The sequence below is a fragment of the Galeopterus variegatus genome, unplaced genomic scaffold, assembly GCF_000696425.1.
Source record: "Galeopterus variegatus unplaced genomic scaffold, G_variegatus-3.0.2 Scaffold233, whole genome shotgun sequence".
In the NCBI taxonomy this organism is placed as follows: domain Eukaryota; kingdom Metazoa; phylum Chordata; class Mammalia; order Dermoptera; family Cynocephalidae; genus Galeopterus; species Galeopterus variegatus.
Genome location: NW_007726344.1, coordinates 622983 through 643768, shown reverse-complemented (window position 1 = coordinate 643768; position 20786 = coordinate 622983). Strand labels below are relative to the sequence as shown.

The window sequence follows — 20786 nt, the reverse complement described above, 5'->3', positions numbered from 1 at the left end:
GACCAGGTCGAGGGTGGGGGCGCTTCCTGGAGAAGGGCGGGGTAATGAGAGTTACACAGCTGTCTCTGGAGCAGCTGGGAGAGGAACAGTGAGGGGGATCCCATCTGTATTTTAGACAAAATAAATAGTGAGCAGGATGAGCGAGCTGGAGATGCAAACTAAAACATTAAGATCTTCTACTCGTGTGCTAGGGCTGCTATAACAAAATTCCAGAGATTGAGTGGCTTAAACAGAAATTTATTTTCTCACGTTTCTGGAAGGTGGAAGTCCAAGATCAAGGTTTGGGCAGGGGTTGGTTCCTCCCGAGGCCTGTCTCCTGGACTTGCAGACGATCGCTGGCCACCATCTTCCTGTCTCTTCATAGGGTCGTCCTTCTGTGCATGTGCACCCCTGCTGTCTCTTCCTCTTCTTATACGGACGCCAGTCATTGGATTAGGGCCCTCTCTAAGGGTCACATATTAACTTAACCACTTCTTTATTAGCCCTGTCTCCAAATACAATCACATTCTGAGGAGTCACATACTGGGAGTTACAGCTTCAGCATATGAATTTTGAGGGGACACAATTCAGTCCATAACAGACCCCAAGTTTGCCAGCAGATGGGCAAAAATTAAAAAGTCTGATGAGGGCTGGCCGGTTTGCTCATTGATTAGAACACGGTGTTATAACACCAAGGTCAAGGGTTCAGATCCCCATATCTGCCAGCTAAAAAAAAAAAAAAAAAAAAAAAAGTCTGACAATGCCAAGTGTTGGCCAGGTATAGTCCAGATGAAATTCACACTCTGCTGACAGGAGTGTTTTGTGGTTGCCCCATGAGAGGATCAATCCTCCACCCAAAATTAGGTTCAGATTGGAGACTAAAGAGGCCACACGCACCAAGAGAATAGGAAGAGTTGAATGACTCATTAATGAGGCTTTCTAGGACAGGATCCCAGCAGGCCTGACAATGGCTTGCTTGGGTGAGAGAGGAGGGGCGTTTATTGTGGTTAGGGAGTGCAAATCCCCCTAAACTGGCCAGGGCTGTTTAGTGTGAGGGAGAGAGCATGGGTCTTATCAGCTTGCCCAAATGTGGGCAAGAGGGAGGCATGTTGCTTTAAAGCTGTTAGCAGTCAAATGTCAAAATGGAGTCAGACTCTTTATTACAGAGTGCAAATTAAAACCCACACTTTGGAAACCTGTTTGGCAATATCAAACAAAGCTGAAGAGCCTGACCTCTGTGATAGATAAAGACACCTGCAAATCCTTTGCTGCTCTTCTCCTTGAGAGGCGGAATCTGATCCTCTCTCCTTGAGCCTGGGCTGGCCTCTCTTGGCCTTGCCTCCTTTGACCTTGAATGATGTATAAATGATAGTTCTGGGGCCTCCAAAGCTGGATCTTAAGACGCCTTGCAGCTTCTGCCCAAGCCTCTTGGAATTTCACTGTTGGGGAAGTCAGCCACCGTATTAGAAGTCTAGGACAGCCACACTGTGAGGCATTCCAGGCGGGCCACATGCAGAGGCTGTATGGAGAGAGAAATGCCGATCAGCCCCAGCTGCACCAGTGTTCCAGCCCAGGCACCAGACACTGGCATGTAGAAGCTTTCTGTTGCCTTTAGTCCCGGCCACCATCTGCCTGCAACTTCATGAAATCCCAGCAGCAAGAATCACCCAGCAGAACCCAGCCAACCCTCAAAACTGTGAAAGAAAAAACCATATTGTGTCTTAAGCCTCTAAGTTGTGGGGTGGTTATTATGCAGCAAAAGGTCTCTGGAAGATACTCCACCCACTAATTCCAGAGTGCAACTCCCCCCCATGTGTCCATGGAGATCTGTGCACAAGGATGCTCACTAAAATATTGTTTATAAGGGGCTGGCCGGTTAGTTGGTTGTAGTTGGTTACAGTGCAGTGTTACAAACACCACAGTCAAGGTTTGAATCCCCATACTGGCCAGCCACCAAACAAACAAACAAACAAAAAATATTGTTTATAACATTGAAAAAGTGCCAAAAGACTAAATGATCATTGACAGGAGAATGTAGAAATAACTTGGGGTTTAAACATTGGATGGAAGACTATACAGCAGCTAACAAGCACAAACTAAATCCAAACATTCCTTCCTGGAGAAATCTCAGAAACATCTTAGAACACAACTGCCTGAATTATTTGAAAAATGTGACTTTGGGGGGGGACCATTTCGGATTAAAAGAGACTAAAGAAAAATGACTGCTAAATGCACTATGTGATCCTTGACTGGATCTTGGATTTGAAAAAAAAAAATCATCTAAAAAAGGTATTACTGGAAACATTTGAACACAGCCTGTATGTTAGGTAAGATTGTTATATGTATTTTATTAATGTTCCATTTTTCAGATGTGATAATGGTGCATAATTATGGAAGAGAAAATCCTTGTCCTTAGGAGATGCAAGTTAAAATAGCCAATGGTTTAGCAAAATGTGTGCCTGGGTGTGTAGTCCAAGAGAAAGGTAATGCAAATGCAGTAAAATGTTCACACTTGTGAGCCTTTGCAGAGGGTATTCATCGTACTATTCCTGCAACTTGTCTTATAGTTTGAACATTTTCAAACCTATTGATTCCACTGATACATACAACATGGATAAATTTCAGAAGTCCAAGAAACCAGACACAAAGGACTATACACTGTATATGATTCCATTCATAGGGCATGCTGCAAAAGACAAAATTATAATGATGAAAAACAGATCATGGGCTGGCCAGTTACCCCAGTTGGTTGTAGCACGGTTTTATAACACCGAAGTCAAGGGTTCAATCCTTGTACTGGCCAGCCACCAAAAAAAAAAAAAAAGAGAGATTTGAGTCACAGAGATACAGAAGAGAAGACCCAGAAGAAAAGACTCAGGTTGGGGGAAGCTCACGTAAAAACGGGGCAGAGGGCCAGCCTGTGGCTCACTTGGGAGAGTGTGATGCTGACAACGCTAAGTCAAGGGTTAAGATCCCCTTACTGGTTAAAAAAACAAAAAAACAAAAAACAGGGCAGAGATGGCAATAACGTAGCTGCAAGCTCGGGAACAAGGACTGCCTGCAGTCACCAGCAGCTGGGAGAGAGGCATGGAACAGATTTCCCCTGGGAGCCTCCAGAAGGAACCAACCTGATTTCAGACTTCTGGCCTCCAGAACTGAGAGGCAATAACTTTCTGTTGTTTAAACCACTCAGTGTAGCATTTTCTTACATCAGCCCTAGGAAACTAATACCTGCTTCAATAAAGCTGCTATGGTTCAAATGTGTCCCCCAAAACTTCATGTATTGGAAACTTGATCCCCATTGTAACTGTGTTAAGAGGGTGGGAAATCTGATTATAGTATTCGAAAGGTGGGGCCCTTGAGAGGTGATTGGATTGTGAGGACTGTGCCCTCGTGAATGGATTGATCCATTCATGGAAAGATAGGTTGATGGTCATGAGTTATCATGGGTGTGGACTGGTGGCTTTATAAGGAGAACACATGGGAGAACTCTTGCTCAGGCCATTCTTGCCATGTGACACCTGGTCGCCATGGACTGTATAGGGAGTCACCACCAAAAAGAAGGCACTCACCATAGGTGCTTCCTGAGCTGGGAACTTCCCAGCCTCCAAACTGTAAGAAATTTCCTTTCTTTATAAATTACCCAGTTACAGATATTATGTTATAAGCAACAGAAAACAGACTCATAGGGCTGGCCAGTTAGCTCAGTTGGTTAGAGTGTGGTGCTATAACACCAAGGTCAAGGGTTAAGATATTGTACTGGCCAGCTGCCAAAAAATAAATAAGTAAAAAGAAAAATAAAGCAGACTAATACAAAAGCTGATTTTTTTTTTAAGTTGGGGGGAAAACTTGTAAACATATGGTTAAATTTTTTAAAAAGCAAGTTGCCGAACAAGGCATTCAGTGTGAGATATTTTATGTAAAGGTTTTTAATGCTCCAAACAATATTGCTTGTTGTTCATAGACTTTGCATATATCATAGACCCCTGGAGGCACCTCGGTCTGGACCCAGCCCATTCCCGCTGAGCTGCTCTGTGGAGGGGGTGGGCAGGACAGTGGGCATTCTGCTGGCCTCTGGACGCCCAGCACAGATTGACCCAGGTGGTGAGACCTGGGAAGGCTTCTCCAGGGAGGAGGCCCCTCTCTGTAACCCTCAGCCAAAACTTGAAATGCTAGGGGCTCACCCGGTGGATGGGAAGGTGGGGAGCCATTCCAGGCTGGGCATGAGCCTGGAAGCTCCAGGAAGCTGGCTTGTTTGCGGGTGGGGCTGGAGAGCAGGTGAAGGTTGGGTGATAATTCCCTCCCTTCTTATCTGGACACATCCCAGCCTCCCCATGGCACCCTTGGGGCCACTCTGTTTCTCCTGTCCATGTTCCTCCTGGGATCAGCAGAGAAGCTGGGGTAGGGGATGGGGGTCAGGCTGACAGTCTCAGATTGCTAGGTGCCAGGACTCTTAGGTCCAACAGGTGACCAGGTACTGGACTCAAATGTCCAAAGAATGACTGGGGCTGGGAGCAGGCCAGCTGGGATGAGAGGTCTACCATGTACCTGGAGATGAAAGGCTTTGCCTCTCTGAGCTGGTTTCCTCATGTGTGAATGGTATGACCTCATAGGGTTGCTGTGAGGAGGAAATACAATGTGACATGCAGGTGAGTCACCTCTTGTGGCCTTGGGAAGGATCACCAGCAAGGAGTAAGTGCTGGCACTTCACCCTCATTTAATCCTTATACCCCTCTAAGCTAGGAACTGCTATCACCCCAATTTTACAGATGGGGAAACTGTGGGCTGCAGAAGCTAATCAGGTGAATGGCACAGGCACACATGTCTAGTAAGTAGCCAAACTGGGATTCGGACTGAAACCATGTGATGCTAGCACCCATGAGCCGAGCTCCTTTGCTGTGTTGTTTTACTGGTTCACTTCTGGTTTATAGGTCTACACCCCTCCCACGTGCTGGGTGGACTGTGAACCTCCTGGGAGTAGGGCCATGATCACTCTATCTCCAGATGAGCCCAGCCCCCTGCCTAGCAGGAGGGGGGCTCAGGGAAGGTGGGCTGAGTGTGGGTGTTTTGTGAGTGAGGCCCAGGGTGACTCTGGCATTTGGAGGGGACACTGAACTTTTATTTTCCACGGTATCAGGTGGCAGCACCAAGGGGAGGCTAGGATGGCTTTGTTCCTTCCAAGTCTACCAGGCTGCTCCCACAGGTGCTGTGGGAGAACCTGGAGCCTCACTAGGCAATGACACTCTATGAGGAGTCTCCAACTCCCCATGCAAAGGAATTGGCACCCTCTACTTTCTGCTGACAGGAAAGCTTGTCCCAGCCCCAGAACCCAGGAGTCCCAGCCCCTAGGCCACCCCTCCAAGGAGTCCTTGAACCCCTTTTCCCACAAATCAGAAGTCTGAGCTCCCACCCTCCTATTTTTCTAGAACTTATTTACTAGGCCCTCCCAGCTCCCCAAGACTTGGGAGTCCTGACCCCCAGCCAGAGGTGTATGGAGCCAGATGACAGTGGCCAACAAGAGCTGATTAGGCATTTCCCTCTCCAACTTCATGCTCAGCGATGTCATGTTAGCAGCTTGAAATCAGCCAAGGAGGGAATATTTACACCATGGAAATGGCAAATGCAATAATTCAGGGCTTTTGTTTTTTCCAGAGAGCCTGTTGATAAATATTTACCAGCACATCACTGCTCTCAGCACTCCATCTGTCCTGCTGTCCAGGCCAGGGACCCAGGAAGCCCTGCAGGTCCGAGGGAACTCGTGACAAGCCACATGGCCATGCTGGGGCATCACCACATGCCCAAGCTGCACTGGCTGGACCCCGTCCCCCAGCCCTGGATCGTTCTGTCTCCACACCAAGACCTCTGTCCGTGACTGGAGCATGGGGCCCAGCTCTGCACAACTCAGGAATTGAAAGCCCCAAGTTTGAAGCCACATGGACTTGGACATGGACACAGGAAAGTCACTTTAGCTGTCTGGGCTTCAGGGTCCTAGTCTGCAGCATGGGGATCAGTAAAGAGCACCACCTTGAAGTCACACTTCCACTGTTCACATTCAAGTTCTTCTGTCCAGAGAACCCGCAGCAAGTTAGATGGCTTCCTTGAGCCTCAGTTTACTCGTCTGTAAAGTGGGGCTAATAGTTCCTGCTTCATCAAGATGTCGTGAAAATAAACAAGTTATGCCTTTAAAAATCTTACTTGCCAGAGTGCTTAACATATGTCGGATTTGTTGTTATCGTTGGTAACAATTTCCTACTCCACAGGGCAGATGTGAGGGGAAAGGAGCTGACGTCTATGCTCAGCATAGAATCTGCACACAGTAGGGGCTCAATCAACGGGCCCGGTGGTCATTTCAGGCCGCAGCAAGATGGGCAGTGCCTGTGATCAGGGCGAGGGCGACTTTCCCTCCACCCCGTCCGGCCATTCCGGCCACCAGGGGGCGCCCCAGCCTCTCCGCGGCCCCGCCCCCTCACCTGTGCGGGCAGCGCACCTGGCACCGCCTCCGGAAAAGGGGACCGCGGGGACCTTGGAGGAGCCCAGCGGCGGCGACGGGTGAGAGCCCGGGGTCCCCGGGGGCGGGGCCCTCTGAGCTGCGGGCGGCCCGGGCCGGCTGCGTCGGCGGGGAAGGATGCGTGGGACTCGGCGACCGGGCCGGACTCCTGGTGCCGCCGGGAAGAGGGGGACCCTGGGAGCACGGAAGGCGGTGACTGGGCTCGGGACGCCCGGGCCGGGGTGCTAAGTAGCAGCTCGGCGCGGGGAGGTGGAGGGGAAGAAATTGGGGAGGGGAGACAGAGAGGGGGGAGTGAAGAGACCCCCCAGGCGCGGCCTGGGGGCGTCGGGCTGGGACTACCGCGACACCTGGCTTCTGCGGGCTCCCATCCCCAGGGGCGGGCCGGGAAGTAAACAGAAACCCGGAGTGGCGGCTGCAGCGCGGCCGGCCGGCACAACCTGTTACCTCGCCCTGCGCTGGGCCTGACGCCAGGGTGCTGGGAAACTGGGGGGCCAGGGGTCAGGGCCCCTGAGTCTGGAGGGGCGCGGGCCGGAATTCCTGGGTCCAGCAATAAATGGGGAACTCAGGCGGGAGTCTAGGAAGGGTGGACACGAAGGGTGGAGACCTCTGGAGGGGTGGATTCCAGAATCCCTGGGTCCTGAGAAAATAGAAGAGTAAGGTCCAGGATACATGGGAGGGCCACAGGCTGGGGTCCTGGGATCTGTGTCCTGAGGAGATGGGGACCTGGGCTTCTGGAAGGGGAGTAAGATGCACTCCTGCAGGCAAAGGGGTCAGGACACCTAAGTTCCCAAGGGTTAGGGTCTTGCATTCTTGGGAGGAGAAGGGGCTGAACACATCCCTTAGTGCTGAGTACCTATCAACATGGGTTCTGGGAATTGTGTCCCACTTGGTGAGGGACTGGGAGCCAAACAGCTGGGTTCTGGGAAGGGGGTATGGGGCCGTCAGTGGGGTGGCACTGGGACAAGATTCCTTGGGGATAGAGAATGTCTGACAGAGATCAATGCAAGTCAGCTTATTTCCTTCTGCTCCCTGCCTCAGTTTATCCTGGGGACATTAACGGAGCTGGGCGGCCAAAACACTGATCATTAACCCTTCATGGCCCAGGGAGGCCCTGGCTGCAGGACTGGGAGGGCCAGTGGGCAGATGGAAGATTGCTGGAGGGCCAGCTGGTGGCCAGCAGGGGGCGAGCCCCATGCAGAATGAAGCATCCTGCAGCTACCTGTCCCCACAGATGCTGCAGGTGCCATGAGCTCCCCAGACGGGCCAACCTTCCCGTCAGGGCTGCTGTCAGGGGGCGCCTCCCCCAGCGGTGATGAGGGATTCTTCCCCTTTGTGCTGGAGCGTCGCGACTCATTCCTGGGAGGGGGCCCCGGGCCTGAGGAGCCTGAGGACCTGGCCCTGCAGCTGCAGCAGAAGGAGAAAGACCTGCTGTTGGCCGCGGAACTCGGCAAGATGCTCCTGGAGCGCAACGAGGAGCTGCGGAGGCAGCTGGAGACACTGAGTGCCCAGCACTCCGAGCGTGAGGAAGTGAGCTGGCGGCCAGGGACCCGGGTGGGAAGGCAGGGGGGCAAGTGAGCAGGAGGAGGACACATAGGCAGGGGGATGCATCTGGAACAGTTCAGGGGTGGGCCGGGTCCCCCCCGGCAGTGTTGCCAAGTGGTTAAGAACATGACCTCTGAGGATAAGTCAAGACCTAGGTTCAGACCCTTGCCTGGCTGTGTGACCCTGGGCAAGCCCTGGCCCTTTCTGGATCTGGGTCTGGCCCTCAGCAGTATAGCATAATTGCAGCCAGCAGTTACTGGGCATCCACCCCCTGCCTGGCACCAGGCTAAGAGCTTTTCATGCATCATCTCAGTTAATTCTTGCCCAAACCCTGTGAGGTAGGTACACTCTTGCCTCTGCCCAGGCTCTGTTGGCCACACTCTCTCCCTGGGGCTCACATCTGGACCCCTAAACACCCTCCTGGATCTGTGTCATGAGCCCCAACCACTGCCCAACCTGGTTAGCTAACCATCCCGCACCCTCCTCACCGGCCTCCTAAAGGGCATCTCAACACAAGTGGCACCCGATTCCATGACCCCATCACGTGCTGTCCCCATTCTGGCCTCCTGCCTGAGGACCAGAGCCTCCTTGACCTCTCTCACGTGTGCACTTTCTTCCCCACATCTGCAAGCCCTGTCAATTCTTCTAACTACATTCCAAATTGACCCACTTCTCATCGTCTCTGTGGCTTCTGAGCTGGTCACAGCCTCCATCACCTCTGCCCCAGACACTGCAGCCGCTGCTCACTGCTCCCCACCTTCCACTCTTGCCTCTTGGAGCCCATTCTATAAGGGACAGTCAATGATCTTCAAAAACTGCAAACCTGAGGGCTGGCCGGTTAGCTCGGTTGGTTAGAGCACAGCCTTATAACAAAACCAAAATGCCCTCAGCATATCAACTCACAGGTATAGAGCCCAGAGGGAATCAACTCAGAAATAACCAGACTCTGTGTTCTAGTTGGCTCAGCAGGGACATTGTTATGCACTTGGTTAAGAATTGTTGAAACTTGGGCCGGCCTGTGGCTCACTCGGGAGAGTGCGGTGCTGATAACACCAAGGCCACGGGTTCGGATCCCATAAAGACATGGCCGGTTTGCTCACTGGCTGAGCGTGGTGCTGACAACACCAAGTCAAGGGTTAAGATCCCCTTACCGGTCATCTTTTTTAATAAAAAAAAAAAGAAAGAAACTGAAACTCTTCACCATGGCCTAACAGTCCCTGAGAGGACGGGGTCTCTTTTCAGTTCCTCGAATAACTGAAGCTGTTCCCTGGGGGCTGTGCACTCGCTGTAGACCTCTTCCTGGCTGGCTCCTTCTTGCCTGCAGGAGTCCATTCAAACGTTGCTGCTTCCCCCTTGAAGGACGCCCCCCCCCCCACTCCTCACTCTTCATCCCTTCATCACGTTTCTTTACAGACTTTACAGTCCCTCTGCAACTACCTGGTTCAAGCATGTGTCCATTTGTCTCAAGCTGCTTGAGGTGGTGAACTTGCTGGTCTTGCTTTCCATGATAGCCAGACCCCAGAATAGGGGGAGCTCAGGAAATAGCAGATGGATGGATGGATGGATGGATGGGACTTGGAGATATTAAGGGACTTGCCCAGACCACACAGCAGTAGCAGAGCCCAGCACTGTCCATCCAGCACAATCGGACCCCAAACCTGCTCGCTTAATCCTGGGGCTGTGTTGACCCTACAGTATTTGGTTAAGAATTTGGTTGCCTGGGTTGGCATCCCTGTTCCACTGTGTCCTCTCAACTGAGGATGTCAACATTTCTCCCTCTAGTGGATTAAATGAAATAATGCAGATCAGGCACTAGCACAGACCTGGCAGGAGTATCTGCTAATAATTGTAGCAGCTTTGGTGTGTCACCTGGGCCCAGGCCCTTTCCACTTTGAGTGCCTAGAGACAGGGGGGCAGAGATTGACCCCCCATCTGCCTCTCCAAGCCAGGCATCTGGGCGTGCCAGGTGCGTCCCCCTGCTGGTTGGACAGGTTTGGGGGAGAGCAGGAGAGGCGTGGGGCCAGGGAGGGGCTGGCCAGGGTTAATTAGAGGGAGCTGGCCGGGAGGAGCTGGGGAGAGTGGCTGGGGAAAGGCTGGGCCTCCAGAGCCCCTGGAACACAGCAGGTGTGTGCGGCCATGGGCCGGGGCTTCAATTCTGCTAGACTCAGGCGCCAAAAACGGCGGCTGCAGCTTCGGGTCCAGAAGCCCAAGCAGCAGCCAGAGGTGAGTGGGCATTAGGGACCCTGCCCTATCCGGGGTCTGGCCTAGAACCTTCTCTCTACTGCTCCCCCTCTGTTGCCTGCTCTCTGAGTCTCTGGGTTTTGCACTCTTGGCACACTTCCTCACTGACTTTCTTCCCTCTCCTGCTTTCATGGCTGTCTCAGAGGACCCCGCGGACTCTCTCTTTGGGTGTCTGTTCCTCCATCTCAGTCTCTCTGAGTTTGCTCCCGTCTCATCTCTCCCTCTCTGTCTCTGACCCTTTGTCCGCCCCCTCAGCGGCTCCAGCAAGAGAACCATGAGCTCCGCCGGGGCCTGGCAGCCCGAGGAGCCGAGTGGGAGGCCAGGGCTATAGAGCTGGAAGGGGACATGGAGGCCCTGCGGGCCCAGCTGGGGGAGCAGCGCTCGGAGCAGCAGGACAGTGGGCGTGAACGGGCACGAGCCCTCAGCGAACTCAGCGAGCAGAACCTCCGGCTCAGCCAGCAGCTGGCCCAGGTGGGATGGCCCTGACCCTGGCCCCTGGGCAAGGTGGGAGCAGGTGCCTGGGTCCCCAGTGGGGGTTGGGTAGATTGGGCTTGGTGTTGAGGCTTGGGCCAGCTGAGGGCTCCACTACCCACCTTCTCCCCTCTCCAGGCCTCCCAGACTGAGCAGGAGCTTCAGAGGGAACTGGACGCCCTTCGGGGGCAGTGTCAGGCTCAGACCCTGGCCGGGGCAGAGCTGAGAACACAGCTGGAGAGTCTGCAAGCGGAGGTGAGTGCCGGCTGGGGATGGGGGCCAGGGACCTGTCTGAACCAGAAAGGCTGGGCTGGGGGCCATCTGGGGCTGGCCCGACACCCCCAAATCTGTGGCTTTTCCCCAGAACCAGATGCTCCAGAGCCGCCGGCAGGACCTGGAGGCCCAAATCCGTGGCCTCCGTAAGGAGGTGGAAAAGGGCCAGGGCAGGCTGCAGACCACTCATGAGGAAGTGTTACTGCTGCGAAGACAGAGGCAGGAGCACAATCTTGAGGTGACTTGGGCTGGGGGATGCAAACAGCCAGGCCTTTGGCGACAGCCTCAGGGTTTTCCGGGAGATGAGGCCAGAGCTGGATCACTGGGAGCCTCAGCAGCTGGCCCACAAGAGCGTAGACATTAGCCTGAGGGCAAGTGGGAGCCATCGAAGGCTGTTGAGCAGGGGAGGTACGCTCTTAAAATTCATCAGAGAGGAGGCCAGGGAGGGGGCCGAGGCCAGAGCTCAGGCCAGAAAGGACAGGGCCTGGACCACGTGAGGGGCAGTGGAGATGGAGAAAAGTGAATGAAAAGAGGGATTATGGTCTGATGCTTGAGGTATCAGGAGTTTGCACTTTGGGGTCAGATAGCCTGGCTTCTTACCTCAGTGTCCCTCCTCACTATTGTGGGATGCCCAGCCTCAGTTTCCCCATCTGTGAGGTGGGATGGTAAGGTACCTGCCTCACGGGACTGTGGTGAGGATATGAGGCTCAGAAGGAAGGATCAATAAATGCTGGATGAAAGCAATTAGTAAAGGTTTAGAAGGTAGGCCAGAGAGGGGACGGGGCTGTGAGAGGTGACCTGACAGGGTGGGGCTGGGGTGAGGTGATGCCTGGCCCCGCCCTGCTTTATAGGTGAGGAAATTGGTATCCGCTGATGGGAAGTGTGCGACCCAAGGCCGCCAGCGATCCAGCAGTGGGACGGGGCCTGGGCCGCTGGGGCGCGGTGACGCCGGGGCTGCCAAGCTCTCCGCGGCGCGCGGGAGCTCCCTGTGGACCGGCCGCGGTATGCGGGCGCCGGGCGCTCCGGGCTGACCGTCTGTGCTTCTGTCTGTCCGACCTTCTGCAGCTGGAACGCGCGCGCTCCGAGGCTGGGGAGGCGCTGAGCGCGCTGCGGAGGCTGCAGCGGCGCGTCTCGGAGCTGGAGGAGGAGTCGCGCCTCCAGGACGCCGGCGTGCCGGGCACCTCGCTGCAGTCGGAGCTTGCCCACAGCCTTGACAGCGACCAGGACCAGGACGGCGACGCACGCGGAGACGCCCAGGTGAGCTCGCGGCGACCAGCCCCCATCTGTGCCATCCTGGAGGGGAGCAGGCTCCTCCCCTCCTCCTTTTTCCATGAGATTCCACACTGCACTGACTGATTCCTTTGGCGCACAGACCATCCTGTCCCCGGAGATCCAAGAGACGTCCAGCCCCCAGCTTTCATCCCAGGAGGAGAGCTTAGAACCCCCCAAGAAGCGAGCATCCCTGAGCCCAGCGGAGATCCTGGAGAAGGAGGCAGAAGTGGCCAGGCTGCAGGATGAGGTGGGGGAGAGGGGCATAGTGCTGGATGCAGAGCACGCCCCTCGTCAGTTTCCCATCTCCACCTCCCAGCCTTTGCCCACTAAGCCCCCTATACCTAGATCTCAACAAACGCAGTGATGCTTCAAGAGCCAGCCTATATGCCAGCCTCCTCCAGGAAGACTTCCTGGACTCCAACCACCCCTCCTTAGTCCTACCCCCAAAGCATCCCTCCTGCAGGCTTATACGTCCCCAGCTAGCCCTGTCTCCTGCACCAGCCCGAGGCAGGTTCATTTCCGAGTCTCCAGCACAGGGCTACAGCTGCCTATGTTGTTTGTCGAGCAGGCAGGGGAGGGCTGGGGAGAGCTGGAGGAGCCGTGGCTGCCGGGAGGAGCAGGGGCTGCAAGGCCCAGAGGCCTACCCGCCGTGCTGTCCCCTCCCTGCCCGCAGGTTGTGCTGCAGCAGACAGAGCTGCAGTCCCTGCGGGAGGAGCTGCAAAGGCAGAAGGAGTTGCGGGCGCAGGATGACCCTGAGGAGGCCCTGAGCAGCGCCCTCTCGGACCGCGACGAGGCCGTGAACAAGTGAGCCTCTGCCACCATCCACCATCGCCCCAGCGGGGCTCCAGGCCCCCAGGGCTCTCTGGCCCTTCTGGGCCCCTGATTTCCCCATCCGTGATTTGGGTTAACTATCCACACTCCTACCCTGGGGCTCTCTTATCTCCTTAAGTTTCAGTGTTATCGGCTCCCCTCCAGCCCGGGTCCAGGATCCCCCCGCCACTCCTGCTCCCTGAGGCCCCGACGCCTTCAGACCAGTTCTCCGCCCCTCCCGCCCGCAGGGCCCTGGAACTGTCCCTGGAGCTCGGCCGCGTCTCGCTGGAGCGGGATTCTTTGTCCCGGGAGCTGTTGCGCACGATCCGCCAGAAGGTGGCGCTGACGCAGGAGCTGGAGGCCTGGCAGGTGAGGGCGGGACATGGCCGGGCTGGGACGGGGGCGGAGCCTGTCGTTGACCCGGCCCCGCCCCCCGCAGGACGACATGCAAGTGGTGATCGGGCAGCAGGTGCGCTCGCAGCGCCAGAAGGAGCTGAGTGCGGCGGCGGCAGCCCCGCGCCGTGGCGCGCCCCGCTTCTCGCTGCGCCTGGGCCCCGGGCCTGCCGGCGGATTCCTCAGCAACCTCTTCCGAAGGACCTGAGTGCCAGGCCGAGGGGGCCACCTTTGTCCCTCTGGGGTTCACTTTCTTCTGGCCAACGGAGCGACAGGGCTCGAATGTCTTCCAAGGGGGGCTGATGCCCTCCCCACCCCTGGAGGCTGGGCAGGGACGCTTCGGGAGCAGGGGCCAGCTTTAGGGGCCTGGGGCCCCAGGTGGGTGGCAGGGGCAGATGGAGCAGAGCTGTCTATTCTTCGAATCTGTATAGATCTATCTTTTCTAAGCACTAAGCACTGCGCTGGCATGCTCCAAGGCAGGGGAGGGGGTGGGTATTTATGTGTCAAGATCGGACAGGGTAATATATAAATCACTACACCAACGTGGCCTCCATTCTTGGGAAGGAAGCACATATAGAAAAGCCTAAAGTTTTATTGTAAAAAAAGAGGAAAGAAAAAAATCACTCCAAACCCCTGGGATGGGGGCTGGGTGTCATTGGAGGTCAGAAGGACAGGGAGAAGGCTCGGTAGCCCAGGTTGGTGAAGACGTCCACCCGGCAGCTGTTGCCTGCAGCTGTCAGGACCTAGAGGCAAGAGGGGTATGACTGACCTGGTCACACCCCCAGGCCTCCCAGGATCCCCCGTGGTCCCACTAGGCCCACCTTGCACTCGGGGGCTGCGGGCTGCTGGTTGAGGCTGAGGTTGAGCAGCCCAGGGGAGGAGCTGGGCACCTGCGCCTTGAGCTCCCCACTCAGCTGCCACTGGTTGACACAGGGGCCCTGGCCTGCTGAAAGAATCTGTGGAGGACAGGGAGGGGGTTTGGGGGTCAGGGCTGGAGAAGGGAGCCGGTGGGGCTGGTGGAAGCAGGACAGAAGGCCTCACCAGGTCCTGGTAGAAGGTGACATGCTTCTGTGGTGCCCGCATGGGGAAGATGGTGGTAGGTGTGGAGGATCGGAGGTGCCAGAGGGTCAGGGCTGGGCCCCCTCCACAGACCTAGGCAGAAAGGCAGGGTCCCCAGACACCGTGAGCCACAGGCCCTCAGCTGACAGGGCCCGGAGCTGCCACCCCGACCCACACTCTGTCCGGCTCACCATCCAGTCTGAGTCAGTCGCCAAGCATCCGATCCAGCGCCCATTGTGGGGCCTTGAACACTCCTGAGAGGGAGGAAGGGAAGAGGTGAGGACACAGAGGACACTGGGAAGGAGGAAGGGAGAACAGGGGTGTGGGTGGTGCCCTCACCTCGTGCTTGTAGACCTCAATTGTCTGGACCTCCTTGGCTGTGCGGAGATCTGTGGGGAAAGAACCATGAGAGGCGCCCTACTCGCCCCAGCCTCCCTCACTGCCATCTTGCCCTCCAGACAGCCACCCTTTACCCCAAAGCCGCACAGCCCCATCCTCGCCGCCTGACAGAACCTCGGGGCTCCGTTCCCGCAGTGCCAGACAATGGATGTAGTCTGTGTGGCCCCGGAGGGCCCGCTGAAGAGAGAGGGACCATGTCAGGAAGAGACCAAGGAAGAGCACACCCCCACCCCCAGCCCAGACTGCCCCCAGCTCCAAGGCCCTGCTCACTGTGAAGGTCCCAGTTTCAAGGTCCATTATGTGCAGCTGACAATCCCCTCCAGCCAGGATGAGGGAATTCTCCTGCAGAGGAAGGGAGGGTGGGGCTGGAGTCATTGTCAAATCAGGACAGGGAGAGGGTGAACGATTAATGTTTGGGCCAAGAACAGTCACAAAGGTTCAGACCTTGGGGACCAGCAGCAAAGCATTGATCTCAGGCACTTCCAGGCTGGTCCTGGGGGGAAGAGGAAGGATTGGCGTCCACAAGGCAGTGCCTCCACCCCCATGTGCCCTCCACTCACGTGGCCCTGGCTCACCTGTATGGAGGCTGACGATGCCACAGTTCCTTACAGCCCTTCATGGGGGAAAACACTGGGTGACCTCAAAGGCTCTTTCTGGGGTGGGGCACCCCAGCCTTTCCTCAAGTTCCAGACTCCTTACCTTCTTGAGGACCTCTGCCCAAAGCCAGGCCTTCACCTCCCCATCCCCAGCACTGAGCAGATGTCGATCGGTAGAGACCATGCTGTAGACGGGCCCATCATGGGCTAAAGGGAAATGCCGAACTTGAGTGAGCCCATACTGTCCCTCTCCTCCACCCCAGGGTCCCCTAAGCCAGATTCGATGGCTAGACCCACCTTGGAAAGTCACCATGGGCTTCTTACTTTCCTCTTTGGCCTCTGAGCTCAACGCAGCAGACAAGCTGAAGGGCAGAGGGGAGGGGGGCACAGGAGTCAGAATCAGGGGGCATCAGTCCCAGGAGGGCTGAGTGCCAAGGTTAACAAATGGTGGGAAGCAGGGTCCGAGGGTACCTGAAGATGGCGATCTGCCCATAATTGTTGCCAACCGCCAGGAACTTCCCACAGGGCGAGACGCTCTGGGAAAAGATGGTCATGTGCAGCCGCTGCAGGGCCTGAAACACTTCCATCTGTGGGGAGAGGCTGGATGAGGCCTGTCTGGGACATCTGGGGCCTCGAATCCACAGACTCCTCCCTGCTTCCCCTGCCGCCAGCCTGGCTCCCACTGCCGCCAGCCTGGCTCCCAGACTTAGTTTTCTTTTGAGGCTTCCCCTGCTGCCAGCCTGGCTCCCAGACTTAGTTTTCTTTTGAGGCAGCCCACCATGCACGCCTCTGCCCATGCAGTCCCAGGGGTGGCTCCAAGAAGAGGGTGAACAAGGACAGAGTTGAGGAGTGATGCCTAGTGGAACCTTGAACAAGCACCCAGACTCGCCTACCAGTTTCCCCCACCATCAAATGGAGCTCACAAGAGATTCTGTCACGATTAGATGAGCTAAAGATTACCAAGAGCTTTGCCTAGGGCTGTCACGTGAAAATTTCTTAAAAAGCAGCTCTACTGCCCCAGCACAGAAACACGTACTGACTTCTAACACCTAACCTCTGGCTTTTATGTTAGGCCCCCGAGGCACTTCTGGGTTACTCTCCCGCCCCGTGGTCAAAGTCCTAGCCCCACAAACAGCCCACGCAAAACAGAGATCAGGGCAGGATTCCTTGCCCGCCCCATCCCAGCACGGCCCGGACTACAAACCCCAGCAGGCACCGCGCGCTACGTCCGTCTCACCTGACCAAGAGGCGCTGCGAGCGGCAGAGCTCCCTCCATCTCGATAACTACAAGTCCCAGAGAGCTCCGCGCACGACGCAGCCGCACAAGCCCGGAAGTGAGGACAAGCGGCTCTTCACCGCCGCCTGCGCGAAGGCGGCCGCCACGTAACACCCTGAACCCCAGGAACCGAGGTGAGCGCCGCGAAGCCCCCTGACACTAAGGATTGGCGCTCACCGCAGCCCTGCCACGCCGGATCCCCTCCCCCACCCCGCCAAGCAGATCCGTCTTCTAGCCTCACGCCGCCCGTCTTCCGCTCCTGCGCGGAACCTCGCCGCTGTGCACGCCCAAAGCCACGCCTCTTCGCGTTGGGCCACGCCCTCGGACGCTCCGCCCCTGTCGCCCGGATCCCACCCGCAAGACCCCGAACCCCAATGATCCTGCAGGAGCCCCTGGAGCGAGGTCCCCGGGGTCGGGCCCAGCGCGACCCGCTGGCCGCCTCGGGAGCGATTCGGGGCCAGGACGCCAGGTGCGTATGGAGGCCCTGACCAGGGGGCTCAGGAGCTTTGGTTGGGGTTTCAGGGCTGTTCTGCAGGATGACACGCGATGGGGCGAATTAGCGGGGCTTGGACATGAGCTGAGTTGGGATTGGGGCTGGGGGCTTAGTGTTGAGACTTCCGAGGTAGGCTGCTGGATGGCCCAGGAGAGGGAAGTGACAGGCGTCAGCTGAGACAGGGATGAACTCGGGGCTCCTGGCTGACGCTGCAGGCTCAAGCGGGCAGATCCTCGGGAAGGGGCCAAGAGGGTGGGGTGCACCTGGCTCTCTTTTTTTCCCAGCTCCCCTCTCCGAGGAGCTGTGCCCATGAGCACCAAGCGGCGCCTGGAGGAGGAGCAGTGAGTTTGGGGGCAGGGAGGGACTCCCAACCTGATCTCTGTTACCTGTGGTCCCCATCAGGCTGCCTCCCCTCTCAGTACTCCAGCCTGCCTTTCTCCCTGTCTCTCCTCAGGGAGCCTCTGCGCAAGCATTTCCTGTCGGAGGAGAACATGGCCACCCACTTCTCTCGACTCAGCCTGCACAATGACCACCCCTACTGCAGTCCCCCAGTGGCTTTCCCTCCAGCATTGCCGGCACTCAGGTAGGCACCTCCACTGGCCACGCCTTCTAGGTCACACCCGGTCCTCAGGTGCTGACCTCCAGCACGTTGCCTCATCGTGCTATTTTTAGCTTCTAGCGGGCCTCTGTTTCCCATCTTGGCTCCTTGGAAAGTGCTGGGAACCCAAGAGCCCCTGGGGACGTGAACCTGGTGTGATGTGGTTCTACCAGGCCAGCCTCAGCCCCATGCCCTTACTGTCATTTCCTCTTCCAGGAGCCCTTGCTCTGAGCTGCTTCTCTGGAGCTACCCTGGGAGCCTGATCCCCGAGGCACTCCGGCTGCTGAGGCTGGGGGACACCCCTACCCCCCACTACCCTGCAACCCCAGCTGGGGACATAATGGAGTTCTGACTGCTGGTGGACAGTGCCCCTCCCCACCTTCCTTCTTCCCCACAACAGAGAAGACCAGCAACCCCCACAAACGGACAAGGTGCTGGCTTATTCTCCTCCAGCCCAGGCATCTGGGCACCAGAACCTTCCCCCAACAGAGGAGGACACTGAGCCCAGTGGAACCCTGGGATGGGAGGGGCAGGAGCTAGGAAGGGAGGCATCTCCCCCAGGAGAAATGAATAAAGATTGCTGAGGAAATGAAGGCTTGTCTGGAACCTGGGGCCTTTGGGAAGGAGGGGACGGCTGGGGTGTTGGATGAGAGGGTTGCTCCTCAGGATCTTCCCTGGAAAACGGTCAGGGCCAGCCAGGTCCTGGCAGGCTGGGCTCCAGGCATTGAGAATGTGTGAGTCAGAGCCTCACCCCCGCCCCCGCGGCAGACTGACTCACTCCCTCCCTCCAGCTCTGGGGAATCAAGCTGGGGATCCTGCAACTCTCCAAGCCATTTAAAGTTAAAGATTCTTTTATTAATAAGTTCTCCCTCCCCTCCAGACTTTCTCCCCAAAATAAATATGTCCTCCCCCTTTTGCAGGTTGGGGGGTCCGTATCTTGGGGCAAGCCCTCCTAGAGGGCCAGCCCCTAGTGTTAAGAACAGGTCCCTAGCCCTCCAGGCTGAGACCACCTGTGGTGGAATATCAGTACGTCTGAGTGGGTGGGCCCTAATGTTGTGCCTGCCCCTCAAGTCAGCCTGACCCCCCAAGGCATCAGGAGACCCCCGTGTGCAAATGCTGCAGTTCCTTAGTGTCAGCGGGTTTGTGTGAGCCAGCATCAGGCTCCTTTTCTGTCTTGGAGCCAAAGACAGGGCAATAAGACACCTTGGAAGGCTCCGCTGAACCCTGGGTCCAGGCCTCAGAGGTGATTCACCTCCCTTCCCCACCCCCCTTGTGGTTGGAGGAGCCTGGCTCAGGCTGTGTCTGGGAGGCAGGGGCTGGCTCCAGAATGAATGAATGAATGAATGATGAGTAGGCGCGGCCCGGGCTGGCAGGGGGCGCTCAGTGTCACTGGATCAGCGCCACGCCTGGGCAGCCCTCTCCACCAGTCTCTTCTATTGGGGCTGTAAGATAAGAGGTGGGGTCGTCATGAGAGGGGTAAATGTCGGGGAGTGATAGGGGCGGGCGGGCCGGAGCACACTTACTGGTAAACTTCTCTCTCCTGCGGCACCGTCTCCAGACGAGGAAGCCAGAAAGCAGCCCCAGCACCAGAGCCAGGCTCAGGGCGCCCCCCAGGATGGGCCAAAGCAGAGGGAAGGGGGCAGGAGGTGCTGTAGCACCTGGGGGCGGGACTCGAAGTTAGACCTCGCCCCTCTCCGGATCAGCCCCGCTCTCTAGAACTAAGCCTCAAGCCTTCCCTCTATCACGGCCCTCACCCTGATTGAAGACCCTTCCCCACTCCCGCCTCCTCCCGCCCCGAATAATTTCCTACATCCGAAGCCCTCTGTCCCGCTCTCCGCCCCAGCAACCCTCTCCTCTTGTCTGGGGTCCACTTGCCACTGGCCCCGCCCCCCACTCACAGCCCAGGCAGAAGTCGCTGTGCGGTCGCGCTGGGCACGAAGCGCAGTCCATGCACTTGTCGAGGTCCGAGCTCCAGGAGCTGCCGCGAGAACAGGGAGCAGTGCCTGGGGAGGGGGCCGCGGGTCAGAGGCTGGGGGCGGGGCGGCAGCTATTTTGGGGGCTGAGGTCAGGGTCGGCCGGCTCGAATAACATGAGTCACCGGCGCCCTCCCCTCCGCATTCCTCACAGGTGACAGCACGGCCCGACCGGGACACGGCAACGCTGGAGGGGGGGGGCGTAGCGCGGAACGCTGGGGGGGGGTCAGGTCCCACAACCCCCCCGCCGCCGGCGGGGGACTCACTCCTGGGCACCAGGCCCGACCCCGGTCCCTCCCCCCGCATAGCTGGGCATTGAAGTCACCGGATGGAAGGGGGCACCCCACATGGTATAGAGGGCACAGACCCCTGTGCCTCTCGACGACCCCCACCCCGAATCTTCAGTCATCGGGGCTGGGCAGAGCCAGTACTGACCAGGCTGGGGGCGTGCCCGCTCACCAGACTAAACATCCCGCCCTCAAACTTACTTTCTTTCTCCACTTCCAGTCCGGACGTTCGGGACACAAATCCCCCCACCCCGACTGGACAGGCGGGGCAACTGAGGCCCGGACTTTGGCTAACGCTTGGAACGCGATGAGACCTCTTTCAGAAGGGAGCGCGGTGTCTCAAGACCATCTGACCCCAGATACCCCCCGTCCGCCTGGTCCCCCCATTTCCGCCCCATCCTCCAGGCAGCCAATCCGGCTCCAGATCCCCGGCGTGGGGGTCCCCCGCGTCCCTGCGCCCCGCGTACCTGTAGCCTGCTCCCCGGCCGTGGGGCGTAGCAGAGCCAACGCGAGCCCCAACGCGAGGAGGCGCCGCAGCGGAGGCGGAGAGCCCTGAGCCATGCTTCGCGTCCCGCGGCCGCCGCTGTCTGCTCCCGCCGCCCGCGGCCGGGACCCG

At 57.4% G+C, this 20786-nt stretch overlaps 4 protein-coding genes across 5 annotated transcripts; 2 read left to right on the top strand and 2 right to left on the bottom strand.

Moving 5' to 3' along the window:
• Positions 1 to 7732: 7732 nt before the first annotated feature.
• On the top strand, positions 7733 to 14008 carry CCDC64B (coiled-coil domain containing 64B). Its single transcript, XM_008566291.1, has 9 exons — positions 7733 to 8014; positions 10526 to 10741; positions 10880 to 10996; positions 11106 to 11252; positions 12080 to 12271; positions 12387 to 12533; positions 12960 to 13090; positions 13345 to 13465; positions 13536 to 14008. Exons 1-9 carry the CDS (start codon positions 7733 to 7735, stop codon positions 13695 to 13697), a joined length of 1515 nt encoding a protein of 504 aa, XP_008564513.1. The 3' UTR covers positions 13698 to 14008.
• Positions 14009 to 14063: 55 nt separating this feature from the next.
• On the bottom strand, positions 14064 to 17116 carry THOC6 (THO complex 6 homolog (Drosophila)). The gene is made up of 13 exons (XM_008566288.1): positions 16781 to 17116; positions 16015 to 16130; positions 15841 to 15905; positions 15647 to 15750; positions 15523 to 15560; positions 15392 to 15440; positions 15218 to 15289; positions 15022 to 15124; positions 14888 to 14937; positions 14740 to 14802; positions 14531 to 14641; positions 14311 to 14445; positions 14064 to 14232 (listed from the first exon to the last, which is right to left on the bottom strand). The coding sequence occupies exons 1-13, from the start codon at positions 16817 to 16819 to the stop codon at positions 14152 to 14154; spliced, it is 1026 nt and encodes a 341-aa protein (XP_008564510.1). The 5' UTR covers positions 16820 to 17116; the 3' UTR covers positions 14064 to 14151.
• On the top strand, positions 17017 to 18503 carry HCFC1R1 (host cell factor C1 regulator 1 (XPO1 dependent)). Of its 2 annotated transcripts, XM_008566289.1 has the most exons (4): positions 17017 to 17288; positions 17597 to 17653; positions 17767 to 17895; positions 18127 to 18503. In XM_008566289.1, the coding sequence occupies exons 1-4, from the start codon at positions 17194 to 17196 to the stop codon at positions 18260 to 18262; spliced, it is 417 nt and encodes a 138-aa protein (XP_008564511.1). In that variant the 5' UTR covers positions 17017 to 17193; the 3' UTR covers positions 18263 to 18503. The 2 variants fall into 2 exon arrangements, with proteins under 2 accessions (XP_008564511.1, XP_008564512.1); XM_008566290.1 differs by lacking the exon at positions 17597 to 17653 and having other exon boundaries at positions 17104 to 17288.
• Positions 18504 to 18743: 240 nt separating this feature from the next.
• TNFRSF12A (tumor necrosis factor receptor superfamily, member 12A) lies at positions 18744 to 20754 on the bottom strand. Its single transcript, XM_008566287.1, has 4 exons — positions 20638 to 20754; positions 19809 to 19913; positions 19434 to 19568; positions 18744 to 19352 (listed from the first exon to the last, which is right to left on the bottom strand). Exons 1-4 carry the CDS (start codon positions 20729 to 20731, stop codon positions 19297 to 19299), a joined length of 390 nt encoding a protein of 129 aa, XP_008564509.1. The 5' UTR covers positions 20732 to 20754; the 3' UTR covers positions 18744 to 19296.
• Between the last annotated feature and the right edge of the window lie 32 nt (positions 20755 to 20786).

Bases quoted from the DNA above. Each gene is read 5' to 3' on its own strand.
- CCDC64B (XM_008566291.1), top strand. From the start codon at position 7,733: ATGAGCTCCCCAGACGGGCCAACCTTCCCGTCAGGGCTGCTGTCAGGG. The intron at 8,015-10,525 runs GTGAGCTGGCGG...CCGCCCCCTCAG, and splicing joins AGCACTCCGAGCGTGAGGAA to CGGCTCCAGCAAGAGAACCA. The intron at 11,253-12,079 runs GTGACTTGGGCT...GACCTTCTGCAG, and splicing joins GGCAGGAGCACAATCTTGAG to CTGGAACGCGCGCGCTCCGA.
- THOC6 (XM_008566288.1), bottom strand. From the start codon at position 16,819: ATGGAGGGAGCTCTGCCGCTCGCAGCGCCTCTTGGTCAG. The intron at 15,290-15,391 runs GTCTGAACCTTT...CTTCCTCTGCAG, and splicing joins CTTTGCTGCTGGTCCCCAAG to GAGAATTCCCTCATCCTGGC. The intron at 14,803-14,887 runs GTGAGGGCACCA...CCTCCCTCTCAG, and splicing joins TTGAGGTCTACAAGCACGAG to GAGTGTTCAAGGCCCCACAA.
- HCFC1R1 (XM_008566289.1), top strand. From the start codon at position 17,194: ATGATCCTGCAGGAGCCCCTGGAGCGAGGTCCCCGGGGTCGGGCCCAG. The intron at 17,289-17,596 runs GTGCGTATGGAG...TTTTTTTCCCAG, and splicing joins ATTCGGGGCCAGGACGCCAG to CTCCCCTCTCCGAGGAGCTG. The intron at 17,896-18,126 runs GTAGGCACCTCC...TTCCTCTTCCAG, and splicing joins CCAGCATTGCCGGCACTCAG to GAGCCCTTGCTCTGAGCTGC.
- TNFRSF12A (XM_008566287.1), bottom strand. From the start codon at position 20,731: ATGGCTCAGGGCTCTCCGCCTCCGCTGCGGCGCCTCCTCGCGTTGGGG. The intron at 19,569-19,808 runs GTGAGTGGGGGG...TCCCGCCCCCAG, and splicing joins CAGCGACTTCTGCCTGGGCT to GTGCTACAGCACCTCCTGCC. The intron at 19,353-19,433 runs GTAAGTGTGCTC...CTTATCTTACAG, and splicing joins CAGGAGAGAGAAGTTTACCA to CCCCAATAGAAGAGACTGGT.